Below are 22,051 nucleotides of genomic sequence, written 5' to 3'. Positions count from 1 at the left end.
TACTTATTTAATTTATTTTTAAAATTTATATACCGTCTATATCTAGATAGTTTCCATATAAAACATACATAACATACAATCAACATTACAAAAAACTGAGTCTTTTGACATTTCTTGCCCACTTCCATCTATTACCTATTAGTTAGCTTTGGAATAGTTCTCAAGAGTATGTTAACTGTGGTGGCACATATGACCAAACAAGGGAGAATCAGGAGTGTAGTAGTGGCACTGGAGATCAGCTAGTTTTGCCAGCTTTCTTCCAGTAGTTGTGACCTGGATTGGCCACTGTTGGAAACAGGATACTGGGCTAGATGGACCATTGGTCTAACCCAGTATGGCTATTCTTAGTTTGCAGCTGGGTAGAAAACAATCTTACGGTACTTTTCATTAGCTCGTTGCAGGTGAGACAGTACCCAGGCAGATATTCTCAGCAGGCAGTCTCTAGAACTGGGAGAATGAGAATTGAGCCCATCAGCTTTTCAGGTACTAGTGGAGTATTAGGAGGGCTTTGATTTTTCAATATGATGGTGATTTGTCAGAATTCAGTGTTCCTTCTTCAGCCATAGGAGAGAGAGAAGAATAGCCAGAATTGATGAGCTGTTACAACCCCGGCAAAGGCAGAACCCCCTGTATGCCATGGCCTCTGATTGGCTGGGTCCTTTGGAGAATTGAGAAACCTCCATTTTTTGGTGATCCAGGTGGCTCCAAACTAGTTTTGTCGAGTGTGGTATACAGAACTCATTTTTTGATGGTGGAGATCCCCAGTTTTGCCAAGGGGCTGTGGTCTGCTGAATCGGCCCAGTCATCATGGAGGATCCAAATCCCTTCTGGTTTACAGCCTGGCTCTTTAGAAGTGCCATTTGAGATGCAATAGCTATTCACCATCTGCCAAAGTTCTCTACAGAAGGCTCACAGGAATTCTGTCTTTGGTGTATGTCTGGGTGTGTGGAGCATAGGTTGTCTCTCTGACATACAGAGATTTAATTCATTTGAACCTTGAGGAAGCTGAGAGCCAATTCCCCCTCAATTGTTGGCTCACTCTGGTTTCAGAAGCAAGGTGAATAGTGTTTCAGTAGCAGTGCAGGCGAATGTGTTGCATTTTTTTTGTACAGAGTCAAGCATATTTAGTAACTGATAAAATCTGTGGTGCCTCAATGAGACATTACCTCAGTGCTAAACATTCTATCCAGTCCTCCCTTTGAGCTCTTGTGGACTGCATTAATAAGGATCTACCTGTGAAGATAGTTTTTCATGTGGCTATTTGTTCAACCAGGCAGATATTGGAGATGCAAGCCCTGTTTTGCAGAGATCCCTGTTTGTTCTTTTATAATGACTCGCTGTATATTCACATGTTATCTTCATGCTTTTTCATGTGAATCAGGCTGTCTCTCTTCCTGCATTTTCATAGTCTGAGGACAGGGTCACTGAGGGTGCTTAATAAACTGGACATTCACATTGTGCTACTTTGTATTGGGATTTCCCCCCCCCCCTTTTTTCAGTGCCTAAGCCAACCCCTGATAAATTCCTAACAGGGAAAGAAACATTGGATCCAGTGCAGTAAACTGTGATGTGGTACTGTAGTTTGTTAATATTGTGATAATTTAAAATGCCATTAGTTTACTACATTGGAAATAAGTTGGGGGGAGGGGGGTTGTCCCAGCATGTGCATTGGAACACTTTTGCATTAAAGCTTAATGAACAGAAAAAAACACTTGATACAAACAAACATAGAAACATAGAAATAGACGGCAGATAAGGGCCCACGGCCCATCTAGTCTGCCCACCTTAATGTCCCTCCCCTACCTTTGCCCTGTGAATAGATCCCATGTGCCGATCCCATTTGGCCTTAAAATCAGGCACGCTGCTGGCCTCAATCACCTGTAGTGGAAGACTATTCCAGCGATCAACCACTCTTTCAGTGAAAAAGAATTTCCTGGTGTCACCTCGTAGTTTCCCGCCCCTGATTTTCAACGGATGCCCTCTTGTTGTCGTGGGACCCTTGAAAAAGAAGATATCTTCCTCCGCCTCGATGCGGCCCGTAAGATACTTGAACGTCTCGATCATGTCCCCCCTCTCTCTGCGCTCCTCGAGCGAGTATAGCTGTAATTTGTCAAGCCGTTTTTCGTATGGTAGATCCTTGAGTCCCGAGACCATCCGGGTGGCCATTCTTTGCACCGACTCCAGTCTCAGCACATCCTTGCGATAATGCGGCCTCCAGAATTGCACACAGTATTCCAGGTGGGGCCTCACCATGGATCTATACAATGGCATAATGACTTCCGCCTTACGACTGACGAAACCCCTTCGTATGCAGCCCATGATTTGTCTTGCCTTGGACGAAGCCTGCTCCACTTGATTGGCAGACTTCATGTCCTCACTGACGATTACCCCCAAGTCTCGTTCTGCTACCGTTTTTGCTAGGATCTCGCCAAAAGCTTCTTCAAAAAAAAGTGCCATTGAGATTTTATCCAAAAGTACAAAACCAAAAATTGTCAAAAGCTCCTCACTGCTTTTTTGCAGGTATGGCTGCTGTCTCTTCCTGAAAACCTTTCTCCCATCCCAGATCTAGCTAAGTTGTAAACTTATATTCTGTCAGCTGAGTTCACATTATGTGGCATTAGTCTGTTTTAAACAAGGTGGTGTTGGGAACATATAAGGTGTTAGAGCAGCTCTCATTTGCACATCATATCAATAGGTGTTTCTTTCCTGTAGGGTTACTGCATAGAAGATGAATTGCGGCAGCTCCTGTCCTCGCTGCCCCAGTCTGGGGTGGATCAATGTGTACAATATTTCACATCCCTGGCACTGAGAGAGAGCAACCAATCTGTAGCAGCACAGCGGGTAAGTTTGAAGGCTCACGTTATATGCAGAGACTTGTATATTCTGTTTTAGCTTACAAGGATGTATAGCTGGAAGATATAATCCACTATTAATACAAATGGATGAAGTAATTTTAGCATGTGTGTTTAGTTACCCTTTGTCACTGACTCTGATAAGTCACTTTTAGGGTTATTTTCAAAAGCATTTCCAAGGGTGAACATGTATTTACCCGCAGAAAAAAAAATTGTTTGAATAGTCCTGAGGAAAAAAAGTAGTGGCAAAGGCAGGCCTGGATTTAGGCACAGGCAATAGGGGCAACTGCCTGATACACTAAGGAGGACTTGTATACTGCCTTTTTGTGGCTTTGGCATTTCAAAACTTACATTCAAAGTGGTGGGCACTGGAGGATTAGGTGACTTGCCCAAGGTCACAAGGAACAGCACCAGGATTTGATCTCACAGCCTCTGGGTGCAGAGGCAGCAGCTCAACTAGTGAGCCACATCTCTTCCTTCTATAAGGTGCTGTCTTATAGAATACCTTATGCACCAAGAGGTGGAAAAGTGCTTGCTGTGATTTGATGGCATGTACTTTACCGATTGACATATGTTTGGTAGAGTGTGAGTGGGGTGCACAGGTACAGTAGTAAATCATAAATTAGTATTAATGTATGTGCATTCAAGCATATAACTAGGGACAGGCACAGGCGTTTTCAGGCACTTGCACTAGTATTCTATGAAAAACAAATAGGCTAAACTTTCTTTATACAATATGCTTAAAATTAGGTGCCATAATCTGCAATTTATTAGGTGCTCTGTTGTAGAATTATCCTTGATGAAACCAAAGAAAATTGACCCCAAAATATCAACAGAGAAAAAATCCAAGAGAAACAAAAAGAACACTGTGGAGTGACGATGCTCCTGAAATGGACTTTATTAAGAATGTCAAAGTTCCAAAAGTACAAATAAGCAATCCACATAAATTTAAAACAATCCACATAAAAAGCCTAAAGGACCTAGTCCGTTGAAAACATAGGACCCAACACAGTCCTTGTTTCGACAAGATAGTCTTCTTCAGAGGTCCTTAAAAGTCCTATGGTAGTAGATACGTGGAAAAGCTGATATGTGGAGACTCATAAAAAAATTCTGCTTAAAACCAACGCGTGAACCAGTTGACCTTGAGCATACGCAGATGCTCAAGGCCCAGCCCAGCAGAGATCAGCGGCAAGAGGCAGGATCTTCCGGCGTCGGCACATCTTGTGGGTTGGTGCTGCAGTGCCAGTGCCAGATTGCGGTAAGGGTTTGGGTAGGCGATGCTGGTTCTCAAGGGGAGGGCTTGCAGGAGGGGGGGCCAATGCCGGTTCTCGGGGGTGAGGTGGAAGTGTGCCAGTGGCCTCAGGGGTGGGGGGTTCTGTTTTGGATGTGGTGGGGTGGGGTGTAACCGAGCAGCTCCGGTGGCCTGGGGGGGGAGTCTGTGGAACGAATCAAGCGAGTTTCCCTTACTTTCTATGGTTCGCTTTGATATATGAGCACTTTGGTTTACGAGCATGCTTCTGGAACGAATTATGCTCGCAAACCAAGGTTCCACTATATTTTTGTTTAATGGAGCAAATTTCTTAGTATTCTAGCTATAACCTTTGTTTTCACACTCTGCAATGATACATTGATAAAAAGACATTTTATGCAAAAAATCTAGCAGTATTTTATTAAATGAACCTCCAATATCTGCCTTTTAGTGTAGAAAATAACAGAAATTTAACATACTTCGCTAATAGCTAAACACGTATACTTTGGTGTCGTCATTACATTACATTAGAGATTTCTATTCCGCCAATGCCTTGCGGTTCAAGGCGGATTACATCAAAGTTAATAAGAATTACATTAAAAGTTTGCAGGAACAGCATAAGCGATGTCATAATATTTACTTAAGAAGTACCAAAGAGTTGTCAAGATCTTAAGGTGATTAATGTTAGGTAAAGAATTACCAAAGAGAAGTCGAGATCTAAAGGAGATAAATATTGGTTAAATTAAAAGCATTTTAGACTATGTTGGGTTGATAGAAGCCATTCTTCAAAATTAGAAAGTAGACAAAGACTAAATCAAAATAAACACTAACCAAAATCCAGTGAGGTGGATTCTATTGACTGTGGGGTGTCAGATTGACCACATCAGCGGGTCTGTCAGTTCCTCATTCATCCCCTACAGACAGTATTTTTTATATAACTTTTTCGTATGCTTTTTTTTATATGTATATATATTCTTTTTTATAAACTTTTGGATGCCGTTGATACGCAAACTAGGTACATTTTATGCATCAGAACCCCATGCCTTGATAAAGACCAGCGAAACTTAATTTATTATGAACAACGTTACAAATGAAAGTTTATAAAAAAGAATATATATACATATAAAAAAAAGCATACGAAAAAGTTATATAAAAAATACTGTCTGTAGGGGATGAATGAGGAACTGACAGACCCGCTGATGTGGTCAATCTGACACCCCACAGTCAATAGAATCCACCTCACTGGATTTTGGTTAGTGTTTATATTTGGGTTGATAGAAGAACATTAGAGAGTATTAAGGGTATAGAGAGGGTTGGGGGGTTGGGTAGAGACTGGTCGTGCTAGATGGGTTTTATGTATTTTTTGAAGAGTATGGTTTTAATATCTTTCTTGAAGGTTTTGTAGCTTTTGGTCGATGATAACAGAGTGGTGATATGTCTGTCCAGTTTAGCTGCTTTGGAGGCTATTAGGTTGTCATATAGTTTTTTTCGTTTGACATTTTTGGTTTTTTTTTTAATTCTTTATTCATTTTACATCTTACAAGTGCATCATAAAATAACATTTAAACTTAAACAATATCACTTGATTCTCTATCAATTTAACTTAAATCATAATATTTAAACCCTCCCTCCCAATCCTACTAATTCATATGTAGTACATATATCATATAATATATTATATAGTCTGTCCTATTAATTTAATATCAAATCAGAAATCCCCCCCCCCATACTTTGCAGATTATGTGCAGAGAATGTGGCGCAGTGGTTAAAAGCTACAGCCTCAGCTCCCTGAGGTTGTGGGTTCAAACCCACCCTGCTCTTGTGACCCTGAGTAAGTCACTTAATCCCACCATTGCCCCAGGTACATTAAATAGATCGTGAGCCCACGGGGACAGACGGGGAAAAATGCTAGAGTACCTGAATAGACTCATGTAAACCATAGAGTACCTGAATAGACTCATGTAAACCATTCTGAGCTCTCCTGGGAGAACAGTATAGAAAATGAAATAAATAAAAATAAATATTAGGGAAAAATGATAGTCCAATAACTACTCATTACAATATTCTATTAATGGCCTCCAAACCTCCTGAAAGTTATTAAAATTACCTTTCTGTAAGGCTAACATTCTTTCCATCTTGTATATATGACATAGTGAATTCCACCAAAAACTATAATTTAATCTATTCCAATTTTTCCTTTTTTTTTCCAATTCTTTATTCATTTTTTCATCTTACATCAAGTGTACAATAATACATCAATTGAATCATACACATCACTTGAAATTCTTTTCTATTATCTTCTTAAATACATAAATTAAGCCCCTCCCCCATCCTCCCTTTCCACAAATATTGTAAATTGCATATGTACAGTTCTCATCTCCTGTAAACTACTCTGAAACTGTTTTCTGATATTCTGTAACTTCGCTGTATATGTACAGTCTCTTCCCCTGTAAATCGCTCTGAACTGTTTTGTGGTATTGCGGTATACAAAAATAAAGTTATTATTATTATTATTATTATTATTATTAAATCAAGCATATCATACATGTTATATTCAAAAATATTGATTAAAACCAATAATATAACTATATCCCCCTTTCCCAATATTATAATTATACTTTTAGTGTAAAAAGGTGTCTAATCATTATAATATGTTATCAATGGCCCCCAAATCTTTTTAAAAGTATTATAATTCCCTTTTTGTATGGCAATTTTTCCAATTAAATGTAATCTGCTGAATGGCAACTCCTGTCATAATAAGTAGTAGCTTATTATTCTATGCAGAAATTTGACTTTTCTTCCTCATTGACATTCCACATAATATAGTATCATAGGATAGAGCCACAGGATTTTCCAACAAACAATTTATTTGACATTTTTGGATGATGGGTATGTGAATAGCAAGTGAGTTCTCCTGTGCCTGGTTGAAGAGGATTGAGTTAGTCGGTTATTCCAGTAGGTTGGACTTTCTCCGTTAATAGCCTTGAAAAGTAGGCAGTAGAATTTGAAGTGTATTCTTGCTTGTATTGGAAGCCAGTGTGAGTCATGGTATGTCTCTGTGATATGGTCATATTTTTTCAGTGAGTAGACAAGTCTCAGGGCTGTATTTTGTATTGTTTGTAATTGTTTTATCATAGTCGCTGGGCATGGGAGGTATAGTATGTTGCAATAATCTATTAGTCCAAGGATAAGAGATTGTACCAAAAGTAGGAATTGCTTCTTGTCGAAGAATTTTCAGATTTGTCTTAGATTTCTCAAGGTCACGAACGATGCTTTTATTACTTTGTTGATTTGTGGTTGCATGGTACAACCTCTGTCAATTATAACTCCTAGAAGTTTAGTGTGAGTTGAATTGGGTATGAGATCGAGTTTATTACTAGATTTGTTAAGGTTGGAGTTTTGTTGTTTTCTAGGAGAATGAAGTTTGTTTTGTCAGTGTTAAGTTTTAATTTGTGCACTGTCATCCATGTTGCTACTGTTTCAAGTGTTCTGTGTATTGTGCTTGTCATGGTGGGTTCTGGGTGGTCGAAGGGGATGAGAATAGTGATGTCATCTGCATAGCTGTATGGAGTTATGCCATGATTGTCTAGGTAGGAGCTGAGGGAGGCTATGTATATATTGAATAGTGTGGGTGATAGGAGTGATCCTTGGGGAACTCCGCAGGGGTTGGACCATGGTTCTGATTTTTCTTGTATTGTTTTAACCCTGTATGTTCTTGATTGTAGGAAGCCTTTGAACCATGCAAGAACTTTGCCTGAGATTCCTATGGAGTCTAGAATTTGTAGAAGAATGTCGTGATCTACCAGGTCGAAGGCTGCAGAGAGATCTAGTTGTATGAGCAGGATTTTCTTGCATGTACAGAGGTATTGTCTTGCAGTGTCCATTAGTGTTCCTAGTAGTGTCTCCGTGCTGTAGTTGGCTCTAAAACCCAACTGTGTGGGGTGGAGTACGTTGTGATTATCTAGGTAAGAAGCTAAAGTTTTGGCTACGAGACCTTCCATCAGTTTGACGTACAGTGGGATTGAGGCGATGGGTCTATAGTTGGATGGTTGGTCCATTGCTCCTTTGGGGTCTTTTAATATCGGAGTTATGATGATTTCGCTGAGTTCTTGTGGGAACTCTAGTAGTGAAGAGAGTATCCATTGTAGAAGCAGGGAGCGGAATAATGTACTTGAGGTTTTCAGTAGGTATGGGGGCAATGGTTAAGGTCATAGGCTGCATGGCTGCATTTATTATAAAGATTGTTGAACTCTGCCCATTGTATGGGTGAGAAATGGGACCAGGTTCTATCTGCTGCGACTGGTTCTTTTTCTGTAGGGAGAAATGATGTCTCTGTGTGTGGGTATTCTGTTGAATGAGGCTCTGATGTTTGCGATCTTGTTTTTGAAGTATGTGGCTAAGAGGGTGGCTGAAGGTGGGGGGGGGGGGGGGGAGTTGCTGTTGGCTATGTAGGTGTGGTGTTTGTGAGGACTTTTAATAGCTGGAATAGCTTTTTTGTGTCTTGGGGTCCATCTCCTATTTGTTTTGAGTAGTATGTCTTTCTTTTTTCTTTCAGTTTTTGTTTGTATTTTCGGTTTGTTACTATCCATGCTGTTTTTGTGGACTCTTGGCCGCTTTTTCTCCATTTTCTTTCTAGTTGTCTGCATTGTCTTTTGAGTTGGAGTAGTTCGTTGTCGAACCACTTGTCTGATTTTCTGTGGATTTTGGTTTTGGGTTTTTCTGGGACTAGTTCGTCCAGGGTAGCAGTGCTTAGAAGGGTCCATTTTGAGATGAAGTCTTTAGGTGTGTAGTGTTGGATTATGGTGTCTGTTTTTGTCCAGAATATGGTGAGATCTATATGTTTGCGAGAGTTGTAGGTTGTCTGTTGAGTAGTTGGAATGTTTTTGTTGCTGGCCCAATTGATTTTGAAGGAGTAAGTGTAGTGATCAGACCAAAGGGAATGGTTCCATTTTCCGTTTGAAGTTTGGATCTCTGGTTGTGTGGTCTGTTGGGACATGTAGCTGGTGTCCTTTTTTGTGTGTGGCTTGAGGATCTAAGATTTTATATGTTAAGGCTTCGAGATATGCTAGTAAGGTTTCTGCATTTTTGCAGGATTGGTTTTTGAGGTGCAGGTTGAGGTCTCCTAGAAGGAGCTTGTAGGTTGTTGCTAGAGAGTTTCGATAAATAAATTCTTCAAATATTGGTTTATCTGTGCTCCAGTTACTTGGGGTTATGTAGCATAGTATGCATGTTAGTGTTCTTTTAAGTGAAGTGCTTGAGAGTTGACAGGCTAGTAAATCCATGTATTGGTCGGTTGTTTTGTCTTGTATTTTTATGTTTAATCTATCTCTGGCTATGATGGCAATTCCTCCTCCTCTTTTATTTTCCCTGCATACTAGTGTTATTTTGTGGCTTTTTTGGGCAGACTTCAGTTATTCTGGGGTCTGTGTCAGAGGTGAGCCAAGTCTCTGTGAGGAAAAGGCAGTCTAGGTTATCTTCTATCCAGTTTTTTATGCGTTCTGTTTTAGGGCCTATGGCTCTGATGTTCATATAAGCACATTTGAGAGTGGTGTATTCTATTGGTGCGTTGTGCGTTGTTTTTGGGTATAAGAGTGATCTTTGGTGGGGTTGTTTTTTGGTTTTGTATGGGTTTGTTGGTTTTCTACTTGTTGATTTTGGGGAGGGTTGATATGTGAAAGACTGATGGTTTGAGTTTCTGTCTATTGTGAGATGCCAGTTTGGTTGGGTAATTCCTTTGGAGTTTGCTATGATTGGTATTGGATATATATTGTTTGCAGTTGTTTTCCAGTCTGTTAGGAGTAGGAGAATCAGAAGGATTGCTTGTGTATAATTTGGAGGTGTGGTTCTCATGGTGGTACAAAGTGTGGTGATCATTGTGCCTATCTTATCTAGTTCGGTATGGATTTGAGGAGTTAATCAGTTCTAATACCTTAATCAGTTCTAATATTGAGTATTTAATCTAATATTAGTCTGTCTAATCTAAAATTATTCTGACTTCTAGTGGTAATAGTTTGCATTAGTCAGACTTTTAAATTCGTCAAACAATTAGCTTTAAACTTTTAGATTCAACAAGCATTTAACAAACTATTAAGACTTTTAAACTTTTAATTTTTTTTTTTTTAGCTAAAATTGGTTGTTATACTTATCAGGTGGTTTTGGTATCAGTCTTTCTGTTCATTTTCTGGATTCTTCCGTCCTTCTGCTCAGTCTCTTCGCAACGGCGTGTACCTGCCTTGTTAGATCTGCTGAGGTTAGAACTGTGGGGATTAATCCATCTGTGAGAGATGGGAGGTCTAGGCCGGGATTATTCAAATTTGTCGCTTCACTAATCCATCGCTTCACAAAGGCGCTCACTAAGGCGCAGGTGCCTTTGCCGTGCGCCTTCGCGGGCGCGCCAAACAGCTGTGCGCCGTTGGTGGTGCTTGTTTTAAAGAATCCCTGGCTGGTTCGGGGGAGGGGTGAATCGACTCCCATGCCTGTAGGATCGGGCTCCTGCCTGCCTGCCCGCCGGTTTCGGTGCGGGAAAAGGCAGTATTCCGCTGGCGGTGCTTGTTTTAAAGAATCCCCTGATGGTTCGGGGGAGGGGCAAATCGACTCCCACGCCTGCAGGCTCGGGCTCCTGCCTGCCTGCCCGCCGGTTTCGGTGCGGGAAAAGGCAGTATTTCGCTGGTGGTGCTTGTTTTAAAGAATCCCCGGCTGGTTCGGGGGAGGGGCGGATCGACTCCCACGACTGCAGGATCGGCTCCTGCCTTTCCTGCCTGCCTGCCTGTCATCTACCTATGGCATTCCAAACACTCAAACATTCAATGTCTTCTTGAGATAGGATAAATCCTGCGATGCTGTTCAACTCCTTTCAACAAGGCCTCACACTGCACTGGGTCTGTGGTAATGCCGTAACAGTCAATCAGTTAACACCTCATTCAGCAGTACCCTCTTCATTTTCTCCTGATAAGTTCTACTTGTTAAAAAAAACCCTAAACCAATATAGCATAACTCTTCCAATGCCATAGTAATCTAAAATGTAATGGTCCATCAAGTTAAAAGCACTAGACATATCAAAATTGCATCAGGAGAACCCTCTTTCCTACACTAGTTTCCTGTCTAACCTCAGAAAGCAAGGTGGTGAATGCTGTCTCTGTGCTGTATCCACTCCTGAAACCCTTTGCTCAGTGTGCAGTGGCGGCTAAGAAAGCAAATAGAATGTTAGGAATTATTTGGAAAAGAATGGAAGACATAACTGAGAATATTATAATGCCTTTTTCTTTAGCACTCTCCAGACCAGTAGAGGTTAATCTTTACAAATGGGTATATATCCAATCATGACCAGCAGGTGGAGACTGAAAACAAAACTGTGGGACAGTATATAATATACTCCCTTCTCTATTTACCTCAGTCTTCTTTCAGTCTCCAGCAGGTGTTGAGTGATCTGTACCCATTTCCCTTGGTAGGGCTGTTGGAATTTGTTTAGGGAGTTTCTAGTCCCTGTTTTTGGCCGGACGGAGCTTGGGCGGGCCCTGTTTGGGGGTCCGTCCGACCTCGGGGGTGTCAAACCCGGCGGGTCTCGAGCGGGGTCCCTCCCCCCACTTCCTCCACCTCCCCACATTTTTCTAGAGGAGCCTCAGCAGTAAGCCTTGCCCCCTAAATCAAGCAAGGCATATTGCTTCGAGAGCCTGTGGAGTCTGTTCTGTAAAAAAAAAAAAAAAAAAAAACATGAGGTAGTGCTGGTCTGGAGGGTTGTTTCCCTTTAAGAAAACTGTATTTTACTGTATTTTTTCATCTAACCGGCACTTTTTTATAGCTAGGTCGCATATGGAGCAATTGTACCCTTCTCCGGGGGAGTGGGACACAATTAGATCCGGCCACAAGGCACTCGCGGCCGGACTGAACTCGGTAGTTTGGCCCGGTGATGTGGTGGAGCTCCGTCGGCAGCGGCTGCAGGCGCCCAGAGCTCCCCGCCGATGGTGCCTCATGAGTCGGCTGGGAGCAGTGGGGAAGCCCGGTCTTCCCCAACCGCCCACGGAGGGATTCCCCGAAGGATTCCCTCTCAGCTGATTTTTTGACAGCTGATGCCGACTTGCCTGTTTTAGCGGCTGGGACTGTTCAGGCTTCTCAGCCGCTACAGGCTATGGAGGGAGCATTTTTGGCGGGAAAGTCGCCATTTTCACAGTCTGGCCCCTCCATTTTGTCTTCCACCTCAGGTGACCTTCCCCCTGTATTGGAAAAAGAGGGGCAGGTTTCTGCTGGGTCCCCTGCTGTGGCAGGGAGTCCCTTGGGACCCTCGGGGGGGTTTTCCCCTGATTTCTTTTTTTCTTTGTGCAGAGCCTATTTTCAGGCGGCTGGGGGTCCCGGATGCGCCCAGGGGGTTTCGGGGAGTGGGGTTTCCTCCGCGCTCCCTGCGGCTTTGCCTCTCTCATCTGTTGTGGCGTCCCCTCCTCCTCCTCCCTTGTCCAAGCGTCCGCGGGTGTCTTGGGACGAGGATTTATGGTCTGAGGAGCGTGTCGGTTTGGATGAGGACCTGGACCCTTTTGAGGATTTCCAGGACCCTCTCGAGGGGACGGCCGCTGGCGGCGGGTTGTCGGGTTTCCCGTCCTCCGGCGAAGAGGCGTCCGTGGTGCGCCTTTTTCAGAGAAATGAGCTACCGGACCTGATTCAACAGGTTGCGTTTTGAGGATGCGCCGCCGGAGACTCCGCATGTGGGGGACCCTCTGCTTCGGGGGATCCGTACCGTTTCCCGCTCTTTTCCCATGCATCAGGATATTCGAGATATTGTACTAGAACAGTGGAAAACGCCGGAGGCGCCGTTTCGTTTGGCGCGCGTCATGGCTCGTTTGTATCCCATCCCAGAGGGGGATCGGGCTACTTTAACATCGCCAGTCGTAGATGCGGTGGTCTTGGCGATTTCTAAGCGGCATACCGTGCCTGTTGAAGGCGGTTCTGCTTTGCGTGACTCTGAGGAGCGCAAGTTGGAGAACATTTCTTAAGCAAAATTTTCAGGTCTCTGCCTTTGGGGTCCTGGCGGCTATTTGTGGGGGGCTGGTGGCTCGCGCCATGTTTCGATGGGCTGAGCGTGTCCTGGATCGGGAGTCTGATGACTGGTCTTTGGTGGATCAGGAGGTGGCGAAGATTGAGATGGCTGCCTCGTTCCTCTCAGATGCTCTTTATGACTTGGTGCGGATCTCGGCTAAGTCTATGGCCTTTGGCGTGGCTGCGCGGCGTATTTTGTGGCTGTGCGCTTGGTCGGCGGATGCTGCGTCCAAAGCTAAGCTTACTAAATTTCCCTTCCGGGGGTCTTTTTTGTTTGGGGAGGAATTAGATAAGTTGCTTCAGACTCTGACGGACTCAAAGGTGCCCCGTCTGCCTGAGGACCGTGCCCGCCCTGCGTCTCGGGGTGGCACTGCCCGGGGGCGTTTGCGGAAGTTTCGCAAGTATCGCCCTGGGCGTGGGGCTGCTTCTTTCCCGGCTCCAGGGTTTTCCAGGGGTCAGTTCTTCCAGCGCATACAGCCCTTTCGGGGGGCAGGGAATCCCTCCACCGGTTCCCCCGCTTCCCGTCCTGCACAATGACTCCTTGCCGGCGCCCCCTTTGGTTCCGGTGGGGGCCCGGCTGCGCGACTTTTTCTCCAAAGGGCCGAGATCACGTCCGATCAGTGGGTCCTGGAGGTGGTGCGGGACGGTTATGCCCTGGAGTTTGCCCGCTCTCTGCCGGACCTTTTCCTAGCCTCTCCATGTCAGACTCCTTGGAAGATGCAGGCTTTTCGCCAGACCCTTCAGCGCTTGCTAGATCTCAAGGCAGTTGTTCCAGTGCCCCCTCCGGAGTGGGGCACCGGCAGGTACTCCATTTACTTTGTGGTGCCCAAGAAGGAGGGGACCTTTCGGCCCATCTTGGATTTGAAGGGGGTCAACATGGCTCTCAAGATTCCCTCTTTTCGCATGGAAACTCTGCGGTCAGTCATTCTGGCGGTTTAGCCGGGGGAGTTTCTCACTTCTCTCGATCTGACGGAGGCCTACTTGCATGTTCCCATTCGGGCCTCTCATCAGCGCTTCCTTCGCTTTGCGATCTTGGGTCGGCATTTTCAGTTCTGTGCGCTTCCCTTTGGTCTGGCCACGGCTCCCCGGACGTTCACCAAGGTGATGGTGGTCGTCGTGGCGGCCTTGCGCTCGGAGGGCATTCTGGTGCACCCCTTCCTGGACGACTGGTTGATTCTGGCAAAGTCGTTGCAGGAGAGCTCCCGGGTTATGGCTCGGGTGGTGGAGTTTCTCCGGTCGCTGGGCTGGGTGGTCAACCTTTCCAAGAGTCGGTTGGTCCCGGCTCAGCATCTGGAGTACCTTGGAGTTCTGTTCGATACCTCCTTGGGGAAGGTCTTCCTTCCAGGGGCCCGGGTGAGAAAATTGCAATCTCAGATTCGCCTGCTTTTGGCATCCCGGTGTCCTCGGGCGCGAGATTTCCTCCAAGTCTTGGGGTCGATGGCGGCGTCCCTGGACGTGGTGAGGTGGGCGTGGGCCCACATGCGTCCTCTTCAGTATGCTCTGCTCCGGAGGTGGTCACCCCAGAGGCACGGTTTGGAGGTTCCTGTCCCCCTGCGAGGCGTGGCGCGCTGCAGTCTGCGTTGGTGGCTCCGGACCCCTCACCTGGTTCAGGGGGTGGGTCTGGATCTCCCGCAGTGGACGGTGCTCCTTACGGATGCGAGTCTCCTCGGTTGGGGGGCTCAATGTTTGGGTCACTCAGCTCAGGGCACCTGGTCCATGGAGGAGGCCTCCTGGTCGATCAACGTGTTGGAGACCAGAGCGGTCCGTCTGGCGCTTTTAGCTTTCCGCTCCCTTTGGTTGGGCAAGTCAGTCAGAGTCCTGTCGGACAATGCCGCGGTGGTGGCTTATGTCAATCGTCAGGGGGGCACCAAGAGCACTCAGGTGGCGCAGGAGGCGGCTCGGCTCATGCTTTGGGCGGAGTCCCATCTTCTGGACCTCTCGGCCTCTCACATAGCCGGGGTAGAAAATGTTCAGGCGGACTTCCTCAGTCGTCACTTCTTGGATCCAGGAGAGTGGTGTCTCGGCTCCGTGGCGTTTCAGTTGATAGTGCAGGCATGGAGGCAGCCCCTGATGGACCTGATGGCCACGAGTGTCAACGCCAAAGTGCCCCGCTTCTTCAGTCATCGCAGGGACAGTGTGGCCGAGGGTCTGGATGCTCTGGTCCAACTGTGGCCAACGGAGGGGCTGTTGTATGTGTTCCCTCCTTGGCCATTAGTGGGCAGAGTACTTCTTTGCATTGTTCACCATCCGGGTCTGGTGGTTCTGGTGGCTCCGGATTGGCCTCGACGTCTGTGGTATGCGGATCTGGTGAGGCATCTGGTGGCGGATCCTCTTCCTCTGCCTCTCTTGGAAGATCTTCTGACGCAGGGTCCCATTCCCATGTTCGACCTGTCTCTCTTCTGTCTTACGGCTTGGCTCTTGAAAGGGGTCGCCTTAGTAAGAAGGGATATTCAGATAAGGTGATCTCTACGCTCTTGGGGTCCCGGAGGCTTTCTACCTCTCGGGCTTATGTGCGGGTTTGGCGTCTCTTTGAGGGGTGGTGCCGGGCGCGGGGAGTGGTCTCTTTTTGCGCTTCCCTGCCTACCATTCTAGAGTTCTTGCAGGATGGCCTGGATAGAGGCCTGGCTTGGTCTTCTCTCTGGGTTCAACTTGCGGCCCTGTCGACTTTTCGAGGGTTGGTGACAGGTCAGCGTTTGTCGGCCATTCCTGATGTGATTCGCTTTTTGCGGGCGGCCAAGTTGCTCAGGCCTCCCCTACGGCTCTCTGTTCCCTCTTGGGATCTCAATCTGGTTCTCTCTGTTTTGGTGCGCCCGCCTTTCGAGCCGTTGGATGGCTGGTCTGTGAAGGACCTTACTCTGAAGGCGGTCTTTTTGGTGGCCATTTCTTCCGTTAGGCGTGTTTCTGAGCTACAGGCTTTCTCTTGTAGGGCTCCCTTCTTGGAGTTTTCTAGGGAGTGGGTTGTCTTGCGGCCTGTTCCTTCCTTTCTGCCGAAAGTAGTTTCTCCTTTTCATGTCAATCCATCGGTGGTCTCCCAGTCTTGGGTAGTCGGGAGGGCTCTTCTGAGCAACGGCAGCTGCGCAAGTTGGATGTCGGTCGGGTCCTTCGCTCTTATGTGCAGCGGACCCAGGAAGTCCGGAAATCCGATCATCTCTTTGTCCTTCTGGCGGGTCCTCGTCGGGGGGCTGGCGCTTCTAAGGCTACTATTGCGCGCTGGATCAAGGAGACGATTGCTTCCGCTTATCTTCTGAGACAGAAGCCTGTTCCGGAGTTTCTCAAGGCTCATTCCTCTCGAGGTCAGGCAGCTTCTTGGGCTGAGTCGTCGCTCGTGCCTCCAGTGGATATTTGTAAGGCTGCGGTTTGGTCCTCCTTGCATTCCTTTGTTAGACATTATCGGGTAGATGTTCAGGCGCGTCGGGACGCGGTGTTCGGTGAGCGTGTTCTGGTATCGGCCCTGCGGGGGTCCCGCCCGTGAGAGGGACTGCTTTGGTACGTCCCATTTGTAAAGATTAACCTCTACTGGTCTGGAGAGTGCTAAAGAAGGAGAAATTAGGTTCTTACCTGCTAATTTACTTTCTTTTAGCTTCTCCAGACCAGTAGAGGTCCCCACCCTGTTTGTTGTTGTTATTGTTGTGTTGTTGGGGCTGTTTCGCGGGCAGTTTTTGTTTTTTGCTGCGGGTTCTAGTATTTTTCTAGAGCCGGGGAGAATTAAAGAACAGCGGCTGTGGCTCGGCTGGCTTAGCTGGAGAGCTGTGGGGACATTTTCCTTCGGGTATTTCTCCTCTGCATTTTCCAACAGCATTTGGGTATGTTAGTTGTTACTCCTGTTCGGAGTATTGTTTTCTTTCTGGTTTCCAGTTCTTGGTTCTGCTTGGCTATTCGGCAGACTGAGGTAAATAGAGAAGGGAGTATATTATATACTGTCCCACAGTTTTGTTTTCAGTCTCCACCTGCTGGTCATGATTGGATATATACCCATTTGTAAAGATTAACCTCTACTGGTCTGGAGAAGCTAAAAGAAAGTAAATTAGCAGGTAAGAACCTAATTTCTCCTTATTACTCCATGGTACAACCACACCTCAGATATTTTGTGCAATTTTGGTCACCACATCTCAAAAACGATATAGTGGAATTAGAAAGGTTACACAGAAGGCACCCCTGCATGTTTAACACTAACCCGGTTGCAGACATCAGTTTTATAACATGTTGCCTAGACTGGGAGAGCAGTCAGGTGGTCTGTTTTATATAGACATATAGATACCTATTTGTCTTTTATAAAATTGTCCCACAAAAGCAAAGCTGGGGATAAAATGAACACTGACAGAACCAGAGAAAAACCCTAAGTAGACAGAGGTCCAAAAAGAAAGTAGGCTAGGATAATGGAAAATCCAGAAGGAGTCAAAAGGAAAGTTTGAAACGAGAGGTTTATTGATAAAGTACCACAATTGAACAGACCCAACACGGGCTTCAAAGAAAGGTAGCTTTTTCTTTAGCTTTGTAATGGATAAGTCTTAGAATTATACATAGAACCGTTCTGAGAGCACAGCACCAAACAATTTGACAGTATTCTATAAGATTCTATGATCCTAATCCTTAAGGCAGGCAACTTTTGCCGAGAAATGGCTCTCTTCAATTGTGATGTTTTATTAGTAAATCCCTTGTTTTTGCCTCCCTTTTGGCTCCTTCTGGATTTTCTATTGTCCTACCCTACTTTCAAGTTTCAAGTTTATTTAAAATATTTGATTTGATCGCAAAATCCAAATCCAATGCTAAAATCAAATCATGGTCCTTTATACCTACAGGTGCAGGTCTAAATATTCACTAGTATTTTATAAAGTGGGCATATAAATTGCAATTCTGCTCAAACTCTGTCTCTGCATATGTATGTGGCATTTTACATATGTATACTTATGTATATACGTTAAAAAGCCTTTATAAAACTATCCCCTTAGTGGTCAGTTTCTTGAATTAATGTATTACACATTTGGCTATTTTCAGCAGTTTGGTTCCAGATATTGTGAACATCTGGAGTGTTAGCCAATGCTTTGTCATCTTGGACATAAACTGCCTCTTTTCTGAAACTCCGTGCCCCCTAATGATGTGACAATAGGTGCCAGCTCTTTGTGTGATTAACCAAGGAGGTATAATTTGTGATGCATTTAGCAAGCCAATCATTCTGAAAAATTGGCTTCTATGGATGTGACTGCAGTTTTGTTTTTTTTAACTGTACTTGTAGCCAGGTATCTTTGCTAAGTTGTTTATAAAGTTATAACAGATCTTATCTGAATGTTTAGTAGGAGTCCATTGCAGGCAGGAGCAGTCTATGCAGTACAGCTAGTTGTTCATTTCCTGAATGCTTTGCTCTCATTTCAGGGAGGACTATGGTGTTTTGGAGGAAATGGGCTTCCTTATGCAGAGAGTTTAAGCTCGGTTCCTTCAGAGAAAGTAGAAATCTTTTGCCTGCAGGCCTTGGTTAGCCATTCTAAGGTAAGTTTGGCCTATGCTCATTAACTGCATTATCTCCACCTGTGTGTTTGGCAGAGCTTGACGGTACCTGATCCAGCTGTGAAATAGCCTTGTCAGAAGCCATTTTGTAGTCTGCGAGCCACAATAGTATTTTGGGCTAGATTCACTAAGCATACCGATTGGTTTGCGACCTGATTCACTAACCTCTGTCCCGATCATCTTCCGATCCACGCATGCAAATGAGGGGGAACGGCATTCAAATGTAGGCAGGCAGTGATTCACTAAAAAAAACCTGCAACACCGTCTGGGCTGGCTGATCAACAAACAAGTGACTGCTGAGGACCAGTCGTTCACGTTGTTTCCGACTGCATTTCCTGCTCTCTGCCCTGACTCTCCAGTTTTCTCTGCCCACGACTTTCCAGCTCTTTCTGCCCCGAGCGCTGCCGTACTTCTGCCCCAGCCTTCCTCCGCAGTGTGAGCCCGTGGCTGGGCTCGCTAAAAAGTTAAAAGTAAGATTTTTTTTAAAAAGGTCGCTGCTCTTCGATGCAAGCGCAGACCAGCGCATGAGGGTGATCAGCCCCCTGGACACGGATCAGATCCTATCTATGCCCTTAGTGAATCTGGGCCTTAGTACTGTGGCATAAAATCACTAGCATAAGGGCAAGTGGGAGGTAAAATACTGTATGTGCAAAATACCTGAGGATGGATGCAGTCAGTGTGACTTCCAAGAATATGAAAGCATGATGATAGGCACATGGAATCTCTTAGGGAGAGGAGGAGATAGTGGATGCTGTGGATGGGCAGACTGGATGGGCCATTTGGTCTTTATCTGTATTTCTATGTCAGACTCTCTGCTTAATGGAGAAAAAGACACACTGCCTCAGTAATTCCCAAACATTTCCACTTTTGAACTTTATCAAAATCACAGAACTCACGAAAATAAATTGCCTTTGAAAATCCATGTCAAACTTATGGCTGTTCACAGCATGAAAGGTGTCTCCTCTCCATAAAAATACTAAGAGTAGGTGGATCTAGAAAGAGCCCTTATGAAGTAAAAATATGTACCTTCAAATCTTTTTAACATCTCCTTAGCTTAAAGCAGGGGTGTCCAACCTGCGGCCCGGTGAAGTATTTTGTGTGGCCCCGTTCGAGGGCGATGCAGTGTTTTCCTCTGCTGCCCCCGGGTGTTTACTGTCTTGCCGACACCCTCCTCTGTCTTGCTGCAGCGTTTGCGCATTTGTGCGGCCCCAGAAACATTTTTTTCGACCAATGCGGCCCAGGGAAGCCAAAAGGTTGGACACCCCTGGCTTAAAGGTAGATTGCTCTGTTGCATAGACCAAACTAAGTTGTGATCCAAAATGGGGTTGCAAAGTCTGCATTTGAGGTCAAAACCTGTGTGGGCTATCAGTAGAAGCAGAATCTCAGTAGAATCTCCAAGGATTTTAGCCACTGACTAGCACTGTCCTACAGGCAAAATTCCTCCAGAATCTCATGGGACGCACTATTCAGGGCACTGAGAGTTTTGCTGTTCCAGTTATACAATATAATCCTTATTTATATACAGCCAATACCTCCATGAAGTTCACAGGTTTACATAAATAATTATGAAGATACAAATTATTACAGTATTTAGGAATTATTAATAACAAGTTAACAAATTATTACAGTATTACAGTATTATTACAGTATTACAGTATTTAGGAATTATTAATAACAAGTTAACAAATTGCTGGAAGGATTGGTATTTAAGGGGGATATACATTTTTAAAGCCCATTTTGGAGGCATTCTCTACTTTTCCACTTTCTCTTCCAGGAAAGTTTCAGAATGGAGAAAAACCCTACAGTGCTGTAAATGTGGTGTTTTTCTCTTGCCTTTGAATTTTTGCCTATGTGTCCTTCATGAGGACTTCATCTCATGACCCTTCTGCAAGCCTTTCAGAACCTAGTATTGGCTCCAGAGCTCAGTCCAGGAACAGAAAAACATTTAGGGCTGGTTTCACTAAGCTGCTTTTCCATAGACATAGACTGAAATTAGAGAGCTCTAAGTCTAATAGGTGTTGGCATTGTCATCTTGAAGCAGGGACTTTAGATCATTTATTGTTCTATTGTCCATTCATTTTGGCTTTTTGGAAATCGATTTGGGGCCAAATAAATTGTTTATTGTAAAATCCTGTGGCTTTATCCTATGATACTATATTATTTGGAATGTCAATGAGGAAGAAAAGTCAAATTTCTGCAAAGAATAATAAGCTATTACTTATTATGACAGGAATCGCCATTCAGCAGATTACATTTAATTGGAAAAACTGGAATAGATTAAATTACAGTTTTTGGTGGAATTCACTATGTAATTTGTACAAGATGGAAAGAATGTTAGCTTTGCAGAATGGAAATTTTAATAACTATCAGGAGGTTTGGAGGCCATTAATAGAATATTGTAATGAGTAGTGATAGAAATATCATTTTTCCCTAATAGGTGTAATTGCAAAGTGTGGGGGGGAGGGATTTATGATCTGATATTAAAGGTTTAGATTAATAGGAAAGATTATATAATATATTATATGGTATATGTAACTACATATGAATTAGTAGAGTTGGGAGGGAGGGTTTAAATATTATAATTTAAGTTAAAAATGATAGATAATCAAGTGAAATTGTATAAGTTCAAATGTAATTTTTTTTGATACACTTGTTGTAAGATGTAAAATGAATAAAGAATTTAAAAGAAAAAAAGACATAGACTGAAATGTGATGATGCATACCGCAGGTTCTTCTAGTCCAGTGTTTCTCAACTCGGTCCTGGAGTACCCCCTCGCCAGTCAGGTTTTCAGGTATATCCCCAACGAATGTGTATGAAAGAAATTTGCATATAATGGAGGTAGTGTATGCAAATCAAGTTTATATTGTGGATATTCAGAAAACTTGACTGGCAATGGGGTACTCCAGGACTGAGTTGAGAAGCACTGTTCTAGTCTGCTCTTGCTATACCTCAGATTCGGCTTGACCTCTAGCTCTTCCAATGCCTCCCCACTCCTGTACTTTCCCATGCTTTCTTGGAATCATCACTGATTTTATTCCAACCACTTCTTTGGGAGGCCCCTCTGTGCTGCCATCACCCTGTTATAAAATATTTCCTTATTTTACGCCGGAATCTGCATTTTACAGCCTCATACATAATTCTTGGTCCTAGGACTTATTTATAGCAAAATATCTCTCATACCTTATATTTATCTTTTAATTTTTGAATGTCTATCCCATTTCACTGTGCTTCGTGCAATCCATAACACTTGCCTTTGCAGCTTTTAAAAAATGGATCTAGAAGTAAAGGTTGAATAAGATGAGTGCTTGAAATCCCTTCTAGCCCAGTCTCTCTAAAATTTCTATTATTCTTTCAGTGTTCCTTTCTTGCTGGAATGAAGGCATGCTTCATTTTCCAAGGGCAAGCAAGATGGATAATATCATT

The 22,051-nt window shown here is 44.3% G+C and overlaps 1 protein-coding gene across 2 annotated transcripts in view; it reads left to right on the top strand.

The window, feature by feature from the left end:
- Positions 1-22,051, top strand: part of SERAC1 (serine active site containing 1) — a 139,444-nt gene that overhangs the window by 56,034 nt on the left and 61,359 nt on the right. For both annotated transcript variants that reach the window (XM_033937027.1, XM_033937029.1), the window contains exons 9-10: positions 2,713-2,841; positions 18,496-18,609. In XM_033937027.1, the coding sequence (XP_033792918.1) occupies positions 2,713-2,841; positions 18,496-18,609 (243 nt within the window). The remainder of the gene's footprint in view (positions 1-2,712; positions 2,842-18,495; positions 18,610-22,051) is intronic.

The sequence above is a fragment of the Geotrypetes seraphini genome, chromosome 3, assembly GCF_902459505.1.
Source record: "Geotrypetes seraphini chromosome 3, aGeoSer1.1, whole genome shotgun sequence".
Classification (NCBI taxonomy): Eukaryota; Metazoa; Chordata; class Amphibia; order Gymnophiona; family Dermophiidae; genus Geotrypetes; species Geotrypetes seraphini.
This window is presented reverse-complemented; position numbering and strand designations above follow the sequence as displayed.